General features: G+C 39.1%; 1 protein-coding gene across 1 annotated transcript; it reads left to right on the top strand.

The window, feature by feature from the left end:
* Positions 1–472: 472 nt before the first annotated feature.
* trdmt1 (tRNA aspartic acid methyltransferase 1) lies at positions 473–11321 on the top strand. The gene is made up of 11 exons (XM_042510406.1): positions 473–570; positions 1991–2100; positions 3080–3156; positions 4148–4219; positions 4807–4872; positions 6020–6089; positions 6170–6250; positions 7569–7894; positions 8306–8363; positions 10465–10594; positions 10933–11321. The coding sequence occupies exons 1-11, from the start codon at positions 507–509 to the stop codon at positions 11031–11033; spliced, it is 1155 nt and encodes a 384-aa protein (XP_042366340.1). The 5' UTR covers positions 473–506; the 3' UTR covers positions 11034–11321.
* The last annotated feature ends 4429 nt before the right edge of the window (positions 11322–15750 follow it).

Here is a 15750-nt window from a genome sequence, read left to right as displayed (position 1 = left end):
TTCTCTCAGTGTATGACAGAAATATTAATCAGATATATGTGTTTACCTTCTTTTATACCATCATGCTTTAGCGATTTCTTTGTATGTCTTTGTACAGATTCATTCATGTAATACTAGACAGGTGGATCAGCTTCATCTTCAGATTTACAAAACAAAACACAGTCAGTATTCCTTCAGATATAATCACGGTGTACACATATGGAATGATAAAGTAAGCCTACATGTTATCAAGAGCTTATAAATATATATTATATTTTTGTTTTTTGATTTGTTTTCGAGTTTAGAGGGGTCCGTTTGTATAAAGCTCTGGCTTCTTGACCTCTTTTTATAATCTGGATTTTATGTAGTTCTTAACTGTGAGCAAATAAACTGCAGTTTAACTGAAGTGGGTGGAGACTCTCAGTGCAGTCTCCACACCAGCAGGTGGCGGTTATGCGCCATTTCAATGTTTGACAAACTCGCCAAACATGAGAAAGAAGAGGAAGTGAGAGCAGCCACGTTCCGTGATGGAGAGTGTACGGGTGCTCGAGCTGTACAGTGGGATAGGAGGGATGCATTATGCTTTGAAAGGTAAGATGATCTATCTGCCACACGCTGGTTTGAGCTGGTCTGTTTTTTTTATGTGGAACTGGCTGTGCACATCAGCAGTCAGAGACAGACTGAGAGATCTCCAGCACACTGTCTGTTTCTGACTGAAGGGGACTGCTGGGAGCTCAACACCAGAACAGCCAGACAGGCTGATTGGATCCAAATGCTGAAAGTTTAAGGTCCTTACAGACTCGCGGATATAACAGACTCGAGTCCCGAGCTGTCCAAATCCAAGTTCATCAAGCCCACGAAGAGCCTGAGGCAGACCTCCTGTTGGCTGACACAGTCCTTCAGCTGCAGAAATCACCTATAATCCATGGCAGCATGGACATGAAGATGCAAAATAATAATAATATGCACTATATTACGTAAGATTTGCTGTGTTATTCTTGTTGTGATCTGTTGATTGACTGTTAGCGTTAATGCACACACTGAATAATTAGGACCTTATGTCCTGCGGAGCTACATGGGCAAAGGTTGGTTTATTTAGTGTGAGGATCTGCAGCTGATGGTTCAGTGTCACCACAAATATTATTATAATGTGTTTGGCTGCAGCAAAAAAGGGGACTATTTCTGTGCACATGCTGACTCTACAGATCCTAGCAGATCTACAAATATGATGCACAAGGTGTCAGTAACAATGCCTTGGGGGTGGCAGTAGCTCAGTCAATAGGGCCTTAACTTGGGAACCTGAGGGTTCAAGTCCCCTTCTGGACTAAATATGGAATGTGGACTGGTCGCTGTCTATGTATGCATGCCCCCTCGCTCTGACATCTCTCCAGTCAGTGCATGTGTACAGGTCCTGTTTGTGCATGTGTGGGTATTTGGGGCCTGTGTCTGGAACATATAAATGACAACAGAGTGGAAAGTTAGAATTTATCCTTGGGGATTAATATAGTATATTGTCTTTTTCTTTCTTTTTAAAGAACAGTACAGAGAAAAAAATACCAAATAAATACATACATGCAAAAACTAGAAAAAATAATTAAAAATCACTTTTCTGGGCTCAAGAAAACTTGAAATAATAAACCCTATTTGGATTAAAAATTCACGCTTTTTATAAAGCTGTCCTGTCAACAGCTTTATAACTTTAATAACTCTTATTTAAGTGTTTTCAGTGGGAAAATGTCACATGTTATTTACAACTGAAAAGAGCTGGACAATGGTTACAGAAACTCTGGTGGAGTGGTGAGTTAGGTTAGTTTTATGCAGGGGCCTTCTCTGTGCAGCTGTAACTTCAGATATGTTAAGAAACTCTCTCTCTCTCTCTCTCTCTCTCTCTCTCTCTCTCTCTCTCTCTCTCTCTCTCTCTGTCTCTCCATAAATTTAAAGAAAAAAATGTATTTGTTATTGTTGTATTTTTAAATTGATTTGTTATTGTTGTTTATTTATTACCCTCTAGAGAGTGGTATACCTGCCCAGGTGGTGGCTGCCGTCGACATTAACACCACAGCCAATCAGATCTACAGGCACAACTTCCCTGACACAGCCCTCTGGAACAAAACCATCGAGGTGGGTGACTGTGGAGGGTGCAGCTGTGACTGCAGGCATCTGAACAGAGCAGTGATTTCGATCTCTGGACAGCTCAGGACAGCCGTCACTCTGCCACAGACTGATCATACTCACTGTCATATGTGAGGAGATGTGACCCTTACCAGGAAGAATGAAGATGATGGGACCCAACTTTGTTTAACCCTTTGAAACTTGAACAAACTGGCCTGATTGCAGAAATTAGCAAGAAACTAATACATATTTAAAAATAAATAAATAAATAAACTGGGAAATTAATTTGGAGAAAAATGACACAAACAACAAATGGGCAGGCAAAAAGGGAAAAAAACCTCAATAAAAAAACCTCAATAAAAAACTGCTTAAATTTTCTGCTTAAAGTATCCTGTAACATAATTTAAAATATATGATTATGACAATTAGAAATATAGTTATAGTTAAATATACTTATTTCTTGCAATTGGAGGGACATTTCAAAAACATGGGAATAAGGCAAGAGAAGAGAAGAGAAGAAATGAACACAAAATCATCAAGACATTTGTATAAAGTACAAGAAAATAACCCAAAAATTGCCACAAAAAAAGAAAAAGGAAAGGAAAAACCCAAATTTAAAATGACTTGAAAAAAGTACTTAATAATAATGCTAGTTATCTTCAATAATCAGTTATGATAATTACAAATACAGATTTCTCTGCATTTTTTCCAAGCATATTTTGAATCATTTTCTAAATACATTTTTTTTGCAGTTTGCGGGGCCTTTCTTGCCTCTTTGCCTGTTGCCTTTTTCTCCCTAGTTTTCCAAAGAAACACCAGTGTGCTTGGGATTCAAAGGTTGCATGTAAATGCAGCACAGGAGAAGTGATGTTGCTCCAGGTTTCAAAGGGTTAAACACCATCACGTCTACAGATTCATAGACTGGGCTGAATTTGAAACTGCAATGTAATTACTTCTGAAAAAGTTTTCTCTTGTTTTTTTCTTTCAGGGCATAACTCTAGATGACTTCAATAAATTATCTTTTGACATGATGTTGATGAGCCCTCCATGTCAGCCTTTCACCAGGTACGCCTCATGTTTCAGCTGCAGTGTGATCACAGAGGAGCGCCAACGCACAGACCTTTGGAGTGCAGTTTACTTGTTCCTTTCTTGTTTGTTTATATTGTGAGTAACAGGTGGATTTTAGAGGTTCAGTTTGACAGGTCGACCAGCTTCACCATCTGTTCTACAAAACAAAACATGGCCAGTATTCTCCCAGATATCACCACGGTGTACACATATGACAAAGTATATCATCAAAGTACTCATCATCTTTAAAAAAAAAAATTCAAAGGAAATAATCCTAATATTGAATTCATTATGCTTAATTATTCCATCTTTTTTCTTACATTTTTTGTAGCTTACTTACAGTTCACTTTTTGCTTCATGCAGCTAAACTAAACTAAAATAGAATCAGATCAAATCAAACATGGTTTAAGCACATTGTTTGGGAGAATGGAATAATGTACGTTGTCCTGTACGCGAAATATGTTTTTGTTAGTTTATAATCACCTGAAAATAATAATAATAGTCTTAGAAAAGAAGAGGGATGAGTAGTTGTTCTGCAGACTCAAGCTTAGGTAAAAACCTTGTGTCGGATGTTCATGGAAAACAAGAACCAACAAGGTAAACAGGAAGGAAATCGAGGCACTCCAAAACATGTGAAAAACATGAAAAATGAGGAGGAATTACGTTAAAAAGCCTTTATTGTAGTGGCGAAATCATTAAAAAAAATGCCAACATGTTTCGTCCACTGCAGGTCTTTGTCAGGGCTTTAAAAACAGTAACTGTGATGTCCTGAAGACGGACTCTATAGGGTCAAACATGTCTCCTGCTAGGGATGAGCTCAGGTTCAGTTTGCTCTTTGACCAGCAGTGTTGAACTCTTCTGTTCCATTTTCTCCTTTTTTTGCTTTCTGATGTACTTTACCATTTTATTCCTCCCCTGTCTCACGTTCTGTGGTTTGTGTGTTTTTCAAACTGTTTTAGGAGTGAAATCATGCTGTCTATCTATGCAGGTTAGGACTTCAGGGTGACATCGCTGACTCCAGAACCAAGAGCTTCCTCTACATCCTCGATCTCCTGCCAAGGTCTTTATCCAAACTTTCTTTATTGGATTTTGCATAGAACAAGCAGGAGCTTAGTACTTACAGTGAACAGTAGTTCTATAACAAGTTAATAGAGCCAGTTCTCTTTTTACCTATCCCAACCCAAAACAACCCGTCAACACACCTACCCGCCCACCCTGAACTATACGCATTCAATCCATTCACTCTCACGACAGACACAGGACAAGACACAAATTATAAACAGGGGAACAAAAAGTGAATAGACATAATACTAAGGCAAAATATAAATATGTATTAATTGCATAGTGGTGCATAATTACCAAGTGGTAGTTACTGCCAAGGTCTTTAATCTCCACATTTTGCTTTTTGTCTCCCTCCGCTCAGCCTGAATGAAAAAATGATTTTCAGATTGAAAATACAATATAAAAGAGCACAATTTTCTTGCCTCAAGAGCTGCATTTATATCAACGTTTTAAAGCCCAAGATGGTTTTCTTTGAGAGCATGCAGGTTGTATCTGTTCCAGGTTCTCATTTAAAACCAGTGTGAAATCTGTGTATCGTCCTCTCTTCCCTTACATGTGTCCTGACACGTGACGGTGTGTGTCCAGGCTGAGCAAGCGGCCTCGTTTCATCCTGCTGGAGAATGTGAAAGGCTTTGAGTGCTCCTCTGCCAGGTAACCATGGAGACAACAAGGGGGGGATCAAAAGGCCTGAAAGGTCACCATGTCAGTAAGCAGCCACATGTACAGTAGACAGGGAGGATTGAAATCCTGCAAATTCTTTTTTGTCCTGCCACTGACACTTAAGGAGTGATGCCAAGATGGAGAAGTGGCTGATGTTATTCCACCAGCGGTTCAGTGGCATAAACCCGTCCCTCCCACAACCGCATTGACAATTTAACACAACATAAATAACATAAATAAAGGAATAAATAAGTTTGTTATGCTGCTGGGATGTGTGCCATGCTTTTGTAATGACACTAAAGTGATTTCATATCAACATTTTGTGGCCAATGTAACATAAAGCTGAAATTTAGAGTGTTTTCACATATAGTCCTCTTTAGAAAAAGCTCAGTCCTCTTCAAGTGGACCAAAAAGTGGACCAACAGAAAAGGGACTAGGTCCTTTCTGTGTTGACATTGTTAGGCCATTTGAAAGAAGACTCAGTTCTCTCGCTAGTCCCCCATCTGTTCTCACTGTACACTTAAAATAAATGAGTGAATGAATGACTGACTGAATCTAGTTTTGGAAGACTGTACAATGAGGGACAGACAAGACCAAAACAAACAAACAAAAACATAACGCTTGTAGTTGCTCTATAGGAAGGCTTGGCTATAGAGGTGTTTTTTTTTTTGAGTAGATGTTTTAAAGGATTCAGCAGATCTGATGGACTGGGGAAGATTGTTCCAGAGGGTTGGAGATAAAACAGCAAATGCATGATCACCTTTTGTTTTGCAGTTGGAATGGGGGACGGATAAGAGATCTCGTCCTCGTTAGCGGTCTTGCAGCTGCATTTTAATCCAGTGGTAATGGACTTAGAGCAGTCTAACTGAGGCATGTGTAAAGGGAATTACAGCTATCTAAACAGGAGAAAATAAAAGTGTGTATCTTCTTGACAGATTGAAAAGTTTATCTGAAATGATAAACTGAAAATTATAAACTTTGCTGATTTATAATTAATAAGTGTGATTTTTGTTGCATATTTAATCACTATATCAGGTTTTCCATTCCTCAGCTATGATTTGGATTCATTCATGTTGTTGTGGTCAGGTGAAGACATTTCAGTAGAGTGGTAATCTGTCCTCATGTTTCTGGTCTCCAGGGAGCGTTTGGTGAAAACACTGACAGAATGTGGATACTCTTTCCAGGAGCTCATGATCTCACCCACAAGTGTAAGGAGAATACATTTATTCATAAATTAACATCCGCACTCTCAGTTATAATAATATCACTGTTCTGCTCATGAATCCAGGTTGGGATCCCAAATTCCAGACTGCGCTATTTCCTGATCGCAAAGATTTCTGCAGAAAACTTCTGCAGCCAGAGTTCAAAGGTGAGGCTTGTTTGACAAGCTGTCATAAGATGTGCCAGAAAAATGGTTTAGTTTGAGCTTTCTGGAGGTGGGTTTCCATTAACCCTTAAATTGCGCAAATTGAAATTGCAAATGTAATATACGACTACCGGAAACATGTCGTTTTTGAAAAAGTTTTTGCGCTCACATGAAGTGGTATTTCAGGTGATTGAAAAATAGCCATGTTTTACAAAAATACAATGGGAACACTTTTTGGGCTTTTCTAGGTCACGTGATCTTATGGCTGTGTAAATGGTAAATGGACTGTACTTGTATAGTGCTTTTCTAGTCTTTTTGACCACTTAAAGCACTTTTACACTACAAGTCACATTCACACACTCACACACACACATTCACACATTGGTGGCCAAGGCTACCGTACAAGGTGCCACCTGCTACTCAGTAATCATTCACACACACGCACACTCAATCCAATGACACAGCACTGAGAAAAATTTTAGTATCTTGCCCAAGAATACTTCGATATGTTGCCTGGAGGAGCCGGGGATCGAATCGCTGACCTTCCAATTAGAGTACGACCCGCTCTACCTCCAAGCCACAACTGCCCCTGCTTGTCAGTGGGAACAGGCTTCCTCATGAAGCAGCAGGGGCCACATGAGCTGTTATTGCAGGTATAGCAGGTCATCTGGAGGTTTTGAATTCACAATTCCTCTGTGAAATTGTGGACTATCAGCTCCCAGAAATCCCTCATACATGGCTGTTCCCATGTATAAGGAGCTTTCCTTTCCATTATTGCTCCTTAACATGCCTACATGACCTTGGATTGAAAATAATGACGGCTAGTGTTGTGGCTGCAATAGAAATAAAGCTGCTAATGTTTGAACATCCATCACCATGGTTACTGGGATATTATCATGAGAGAAGAAGTTGCAGAACATCACTAAGTGGAAATGCAATGCAATCTCACAATTGTGTTTTATACACATTTGGAAAATATTATTTAAGTTTTGTGCAAATCAAATAATGGAAACTCACCTACGTTTGGCTTATTTGTCCTGGTTTTTAAGATTTTTGCCTCCACCTGTCTTTCATAGGAGGGAATTGAATTTAAGTTGTGCTGCTCACTGAATGTTAAATATATTTTTTAAATCAAGCAGTGACTTTGAATAACCAATAGACCAGGCTGTAAACTATTGTACCAAAGAGTTTGTCACCGTGCAATGTTTTTCTGTAGTTTGGGTGAAGTGATTCCTTGACGAAACCAAGTTTGTTGGGTACTGGATGATTTTAGGAGCCTACATTACTACTCATGTGTAAATCATGCTTTTAATAATTTTAGATTTTAGATGCCTTCCCACATCTTGCTGCGAATGATTCCCCTGAGCAGCCCACAGTCTTGAATCCTCCTCACCAAGATATCTGTCCACCAGAGGAGGAGCTGCAAGGGGGTCCTGTCCTCTATAAACTGGAGACAGCAGAGGATGCCCAGAGGAAGACGAGTCAGAACAGCAATCTGTCTGTCAGGCGGATCCAAGACTTCCTGGAACCACAGTTGGAAGCAAACCTGGAACACTATCTCCTCCCTCCTAAAACCTTGCTGCGGTACGCTCTGCTGCTGGACATTGTTCGGCCCACGTGCAGGAGGTCTGTGTGCTTCACCAAAGGGTGAGTCCTCTTCATCTCACTGTCTCCAGCTTCACTTCAGCTCTGCACACGAATAACATTCTGAGTGCAAATGAGACATCAATCCTCAGAGACTCAGTGATGGACTGAAAATGTTGATCCTCAACCATTTACCTAATGCCAGTTAAATGTTTGAAATCCAGTCCAGTCTAGCAGGCTTTATATACACTGGAAAGCCCACGTGTTAGCATAGCATACTTAGTTAACAAGCTAACTTGCTAATATTCTTGCATGTTTCTAACTTGTGAGCAGAACCCACTTAGTTATTACCATGGATGTATTGTGCTAACTTGACAGAAGCAGCACACTGATGATGTCAGAAGGCTGTGATTGGTTGATTGCAATGTTGGTCCGGTATCCCACTGTTATATGTTTAATGTGTTTCATCAACAGCTATGGGCGCTATGTTGAGGGAACTGGCTCTGTGCTGCAGTGCTGCATGGACACAGAGGTAGTTTTTTTTTTTTTTTTATTGTTTATGTAATTATTTTTGCGAGACATAAGCATATGTGTATCAGCATAACAAAATGAAGTATAAGAAAATATGTAAACCTGCACAATGCCTCCACACAGATTTGTGCACGTTGGTTTATTATTTTGAACAAAGCCATACTTTTACTGTTACACATTAATTGATAAACCATAAATGAAATATTTCTTTAATAATACTTAAAAGATAGAAGAAGAAGAAGAGAGAGGGCGGTAGGTTTTTATTCCAGTCCAGGCATCAACAGGATGGAAAAGCCAAGGACAAAGTCTGAGGGGAATCTCTTCATTTTTAGGCCATGTTTATACAAAAACGGTTCTACTAGAAATGGAGAAGTCTCCTTTGTGTATTTAAAAAAATGCCCATTTACACCCAGTCCCAGCCTTGATCCGGCTCAGTACTGATGCTGAGAGCCTGCTTCTCAGTTTTTCCCAGTGGCCACTTGCAGTATTGCAACATGAAAAGCCCCAAAGCCAAAAATGCATTTTCCCCATTGACCAGCATTATAGAGACATCTGTTACACAGTTGACAGGACGCCCCCAACTGAAAACAAGCTCAATCATGAATCTTCTATTCTAAATTTTTGAGTTTTTTTATTTGTAAAACTTTCCTGGAGGCAAGACAGGTTATTTAAAACCTGTGGTGTCATCACAATTTAAAATCTATGATCCTAGCGGGAAATTTAAAGTGTCTTAATGCATCTAGTCTGTCCAGCAGCAGCAGTAACATTCAGCTTGAAAACATGTCTGGGAAGCAGCAGTAGTTCAGTGCTGTCATCATGCTGATCATCAGCAGCTTGGGTTTGGCAGTTTTATCAGAATAAGGATCACCAGGATTTAGGATCACCTTAAATTCCATTTCTTTTTACATTTAAGAAAAACGACAATAAAGTTACCTTGTACCTTGAATTAAAGGTGCATTCAGGAAATATTCAGACCCCTTTACTTTTTTTATTTGGTTATGTCGCAGTGTTACGCTAAACTAGCCTCAGTTTATTTTCCCTCATCAGTCTGCACTCAGTACCCTTAACGACAAAGTAAAAACAGGATTTCAGAACTTTTTTTTTTCAAATTTAGTAAGTAAAGACTGTAATATCACATTGGCATAAGCATCCAGATGCTGCATTCAGTGCTTAGCTGAAGAACAGCGATTACAGCCTCAATTCTTTGTGGGTTTGACACAACAAACTTTGCGCACCTGGATATTTCTCTGCAGATCCTCTCAAGCTCCATCAGGTTGGGTCAGGACTGTCATTGGCAGGCCCTTTTCAGGTCTCTGCAGAGATGCTTGATTGAGTTCAAGTCATTGTACCTACACACAGTACTTGAGTTAATTTAATTAGTTGCATTTGACCACTGGTGAGTATCCTCTGTGTCATTTTACTTTACTGTTCATTTTAAACAGACATTAGTGCGTTTACATGGACAGAGTACAGCAGAGATACCCAGCTTGCTTTGCATGGGGGCCTCATTTGTAAAACGACAGGACAGCCCCCCATACATGTTTCTAAGATTTCAAAATGCTTCTAGGATTTTGGGACATTTATAGAATTTTAGGAAGTTTCTAGGATTTTAGGACATTTCTTGGATTTTAGGATTTTTTTAGGATTGTCGAACAACTCTATGGGGCTTAGCTAGGACCTCTGTCGGGGCGGGGGGGATCCTCCACTGACACTTTTTTTGATAAACAAGCTCTGTTTTGATGTTATTTTATGCATTCTGGCACCTTATTTATACTAAAAGTACAAAAAACAATTCCCAGTGTGAATATATCTATTGTGATTTAAAAAAATGGTTGAGGGCCCCCGCCACCCTTTTATGGGCCAGATTTGGTCTGCAGGCTTCAAGTTGAGTATGATATTTTCACTATTGGTACATATTTCTATCCCGACTTCGGTCTTAAATATCACTGAAAGTGTTTTTCAAAAGGTATTAGAGTGTCTTGTTTTGACCTGGAGACAGCCGGCGTAGCTGTGACCAGCAGTTAAATGGTTCCCACTGAGCGTCACAACAAAGACATGTTTAATGTCAGTGTGTTGAAGGATTTTCTGTGTGTGCACTGCAGATGGAGAGTGTGTTTAAAGCTCTGGACCAGTGCTCTGAAGAGGAGAAACTGCAGAGGCTGATGAGACTGAAGCTGCGTTATTTTACTCCCAGAGAAGTTGCTAACCTCATGGGCTTCCCTCCGAGCTTCTGTAAGTGAAAAATCTGCTAGCTCAGGCTAAATGAAGGTCTGTCTCCTGTCAGCCCTCCTCTAGGAACGTGTTGCAGGCATCAAATTTAGAAAAACAGTATATCAGTGTGAACACTGAATATCTTGTCTCTGTACTGTATTCAACCGAATGTAGGCCTAAACAAATTTGCACATCATTGCATTATGATTTTGTTCACATTTTAAACAGCATCCCAGCGTGGGATTTCTATTCATCTTTTTTTCCTTCAAAGATGATATTGAGCATTTTTTATATTTTTTTATGAATTACATGCTCAAGTGTTTATGTCTCTTCCTAATGTAATTAAATATCTTTTGCAGCCTTTCCAGAGCAGATCACGACCAGGCAGCAGTACAAAGTTCTTGGAAACAGCCTGAATGTGTTGGTGGTGTCCAGACTCCTGCAGCTGCTGGTCTCCTAGCACATGGGACACTCTGAAGGAGGACACCATCCTGTTTGTCACTGTGGATTTGATCACACAGTGCTCTCTGCCCAGTGGCTGGGCTTCAAAATGTACAGTAAAGTCTTCTTTTAATTGGGGATGTTAACTGAAATGTTGGCCAAATGCTGGACCAGTGAAGACTGTAAGATAAAGGTTTCTTACAATTCACTTCAAACAACTCGTCTTTTCAGCTGGACATGTTTTTTTTTTTTTTATAAAGCATATTTATAGATTTTTTAAATGATCAAAATAAAAAAAAACCTAAGAACTAACCCGAGAAGCACATTGTTTTGTTTTTTTTGTTTGTTTTTTCTTTTCTTTTTTTCCCCACCTACATGATAATAATGCATTTTCCCAGGTTTGTCATATTTATCTCAAACTTGTATTTAACTCAGTCCTGTCTAAATGTTAAGCCAGCATCCACACTGGAATAATGCTAATTTTTGTATTTATACTTGAGAATCTTGATTGTCTTGCATTTTCATTCATCCATCCACTAACTGATTATTCTGCATCTTTGGTTTAGCATTCTTCTTTGTAAAAATGGCTAAATATGCAGGACTCCCACCTACCTGACCACTTAGTGGGGACAATGAACACAGAGGCATTCATCAACAGTAACCAGGTTTCCATTAACCCTCAAATTGTGCAAAGAATATAATTTTAATAAAAATATAATTGCCCTAATGAGAACACGTCAAAGATTCACTGGGAATGCAGGAAATGCATCAAGCTGCACAGAAAGGATAAGCCTCCCTCCTTGTTGACTGTGGCTGCAGCAATAGGACAACTTGGACTGATATAATTTATAGAATTACTCATCAAGTTTATGTTATTATAAACTGAGTTTACTTCACCATTCATCAAAGTGAAGACTTACCAAAAGTACAAGATTTTCTACAATAATTTGGCATTATTGGCAGGATCTCAAAGCAGTTAATAAAACTCGCCTTGCATCCATGCCTCTTGTACCTGATGTGAATTCCATTTTGGCCTCATTGTCACCCAATTCAAAATTTTACAAGTGAATAGAAACTATTTATAAAGCTATATTTTTGATAGACAAGTACTTTCCTGTATATACCTGTCCTGTTTGTTGAGTGGAAAAACACTCTGCATACAAGCTGAGTCTCAAACATATTAATAAAGAGCATCATACAGTGGTATAATTATAGTAAGTGTAATATATTGGAACCTTGTATTCAAACTAAAATAATCAATATGTTGAGTTAACTTATATATTTTCCCACTGTGTGTCACAGTGAGGAGTTGCCTTTTTATTCCATACAAATGCAGTACCACAGTATTTCCACTAGATGTCACCATTTTCTGTATCAAATACTTTGAAGCAACAAACCAGTCAGCATGCCTCTCAGTGGCCTGGGGCTTTGTGTCCTCCGTCTGTAGTGACTGCAGGATTACTGCTAACTACTTTTACTTCAGTGCATGTCCCCCATTGATTTTAGTTACTTTCCACAAAATGAGGAGGGAAGGGATGAAGAAAGGAAAGGAGGAACGGACAAATGAAGGAGTGGGAGGGAAGGAAAAGCTGGATTTTAATCTTTAAAATCTTTATGTTGAAAAAGAAAAGGCCTTGTTTTTCCACAAGTGTGTTGCACGCTCCATTTTTCTGCTTACTTTTTTATAAACAGCATGTACTGCTATTACAGTCCAGTAAATATAAGTGACTTTAAGACCAACATTATAAAGGAATCCTTCTCATTTAATGAGCATTTCAGAAATCTTCCAACATTTGTGGTGTTCTTATTGCGGTCAAAAAAGGCAGTATTATTTTTTCTTTGAGATGTAATACTAATGTATTTGAAGCTATAATGTTATACTGCGGTGAAAATTGTTTCTCTGTGATTGGAAAACTAGTATATTTAAGACAATTTGAAACTGTTTTTAGTAACTTCAGTACCACTGACATGAGCATGCTTGAAGCGGTGCTGTGTCACGGTTAAGCTAATGGTAGATAGCTAGCTAACGAGCTAATGTAACTTTAAAGTATTATTAGCTAATGGTTTAACAAAAGGAGGAAACTTTCTAAAAAAAAAGTGGGGTTTCACCTGGGGACATTCATCAGCGTGCCTGATGCACTTTCCTGTCAGCTGGCATTGAGAGCCTCTCCTCACTTGTTGGTTAAACTCACAAGCCATAACCTAAAAAGTTGTTTGTCAACTTAATATTTACCGTAACTCCATTAATAAACTCAAAGGAGATCTCATGTCCAACTGTAACATCAAACTGAGATGATTTTGTCATTTTTATGATCTTATATTCACAAAGAAACACACAGTTTTAAGAAGGCCCTCTTCAATGTAGGCTATTGTTACCATGCTAACAAACCAGAATTACTCTTAACTCCCATACTCTCAATCATAAATTAAATATTTATTGAAAAGGTGAGGTTCACTTAGGGAGTTTTATGATTTAAGGTTAACCAATTTAACATAAATGCTACCAAGCCTTTATTTCCAAATGAAACCTGTAAGTGTAAAGTTAGCTTCTTAACAGTTAGCTAATGTTAGGGAATAAGCCTGGGGGGTACTCCATGAAACTTGCTTAGCGTAAAGTCTGGTTTAAATCGCTTATTTCAGTTTGCGTTCCATTCCATCAGCGTGGCTTACGTGAGTTCTCTTTAAGTAACCACAGCAACTTGTGCAGGCGAACAAGTCTGCTCCCGACCATGCCAAAAATCAAGCTAAGGTTAAACATGTGTCAAAGAATGTCCGATGGCCAGAAACAGAGACACCCAAACATTCTGCGCTTATGTCACTCACGTCATGTAATAAAAATAAAATAGGTAAGCCAATGAAACTCACGTCTCAGGACTTTGTCTCCGAAATAAATCAGTAAATAAAAACCTTAATCACATTGTAAAGGTCACACATTATATGCAACTACAAGTGAAAATAAGGCAAAAAGAATGTGATTACATTACAAGTATGTACATGTATATGGTGTTTAACCATTACTAAATTCACAGATTAGTTATATGAATTACATTTAGTAAGTGATCATATAAAGCAATTTATTTCTTGTTATAAAGTTACTACACATAGTATCAATTGGAACCAAAGCGATATCTTGCAAGCTATTCTCGCTTTATTCTTGCTGTCATATAATGAGTAACACTTACATCTACAAGTGAATATAAGGCAAAAAGAATATGATTACATTAAAAAGCATTTCAGTGTCTGCAGACACAGTGTCCTCATCAATGGCCCTAGATGTACTGGGGCCATCTAAGTGCAAAAAGAGAAGCCCTTACGTTATTGAAGCAAGGGAGAGATTGGATGACATGAACAGTGTAGCAGACATGGGGTCTCCTCTCACTGAGAGGCATACCATTAGTTATTAAAACTGAAAGACTGACACATGACTGAACCCCCCCACCACCACAATAAAACTTGCACGTGTAATATTCTCTCTGTCAGTCTGTGGTTTCGAGCTGTAATGGCGCTCGACATTTGCCTTTTTCATCACTACCAGTGCCTCGCCACAAACTAGGCACACTGGCTTGCCTTTCACTTCAACAAAAGAAAAATCATCAGTCCATTTATCCTGGAATACGCAGCATTCTGCATCAACCTTCCTTTTCTTGACAGTCGCCATGATGCATCACTTGTCATCTGTGTCAATCACTCCCGCCCACTGCATCACATGCTGTATTCACTGATCCTGACGTTGACTTGGACATACATAGTCGTCTGTTTTATCTCAGAAAACTATGGCTGTCGATCATTTTTTTTCCTGATTTTTTATTTATTCATACTATAAGTGCATATATAAAATATAAATATTTTATTGCGTTGCGGGCCGGTTGAAATGGTCTTGCAGGCCGTATATGGCCCGGATCCCTGCTGTAGAGGCATGTCCCACAGGCAAAGAACCGCAGTGCAATACAGACAGACTGCACTGGTGTCAGGGCTTGACTTTTGGTTTTGCGGAGGTGCGGTTCTAACAGACTACAAAGATAAACTATGCTGGGCCTGCTGAACCGGTATCTCTCCCACAGATACTCATCAGGGAAGGTGAGTGGATTGGTCCTGTCTCTGAAGACCCTTGAAGTGGGTGTTTTGAAGGCCCTTTGCAGTATCAGGGCACCTTTCTCCACAGGGTCTTCTACAAAAGGGCAAGCCACATTTCAAAGGTGGTTGGTATGTCTGTTAGTCTCCCTAACTCTTTGTGTCTCTGTTCGGGTGAATATCACTATCTGTACTGATTATAAAGGCCTGACATTAATTTACAATTGTTTTACCTGCCTATCGGAGACAGAGTAGGGTGGGTCTTGTGGAATGTGCGCTGTAAATGCCAGAAGGCTTTTTAATGTTATCATATTCTTTTTGCTTTATACTCACTTGTAGTTGCGTACAATGTGTGACCTTTACAATGTGATTAAGGTTTTTATTCACTGATTTATTTCAGAGACAAAGTCCTGAGACATGGGTTTCATTGGCTTACCTATTTTATTTTTAATTACATGACGTAAGTGACATAATCGTGGAGATTTACCTGGTGGAGCGGTCGTTTGGGTGTTTCTGTTTCTGGCCGCCGGACATTCTTTGACACACGTTTAAGCTTAGCTTGACTTTTGGCCTGGACTTTCAGATTTGTTCGCCCGTACAAGTTGCTGTGGTTACTTAGAAAGAACTCACGTAAGCCATGTGGATGGAACGGAACTCTCACTAAA

This window comes from Plectropomus leopardus, chromosome 21 (genome assembly GCF_008729295.1).
Source record: "Plectropomus leopardus isolate mb chromosome 21, YSFRI_Pleo_2.0, whole genome shotgun sequence".
NCBI classification, from domain to species: domain Eukaryota; kingdom Metazoa; phylum Chordata; class Actinopteri; order Perciformes; family Serranidae; genus Plectropomus; species Plectropomus leopardus.
The sequence above is the reverse complement of the archived record's forward strand: the minus strand, read 5'-3'. Positions and strand labels throughout refer to the sequence as shown.

Excerpts from the sequence above, each read along its gene's own strand:
- trdmt1 (XM_042510406.1), top strand. The coding sequence starts at position 507 with ATGGAGAGTGTACGGGTGCTCGAGCTGTACAGTGGGATAGGAGGGATG. Across the intron at positions 6,090-6,169 it reads TCATGATCTCACCCACAAGT|GTTGGGATCCCAAATTCCAG; the intron begins GTAAGGAGAATA and ends TCATGAATCCAG. Across the intron at positions 6,251-7,568 it reads TCTGCAGCCAGAGTTCAAAG|ATTTTAGATGCCTTCCCACA; the intron begins GTGAGGCTTGTT and ends TAATAATTTTAG.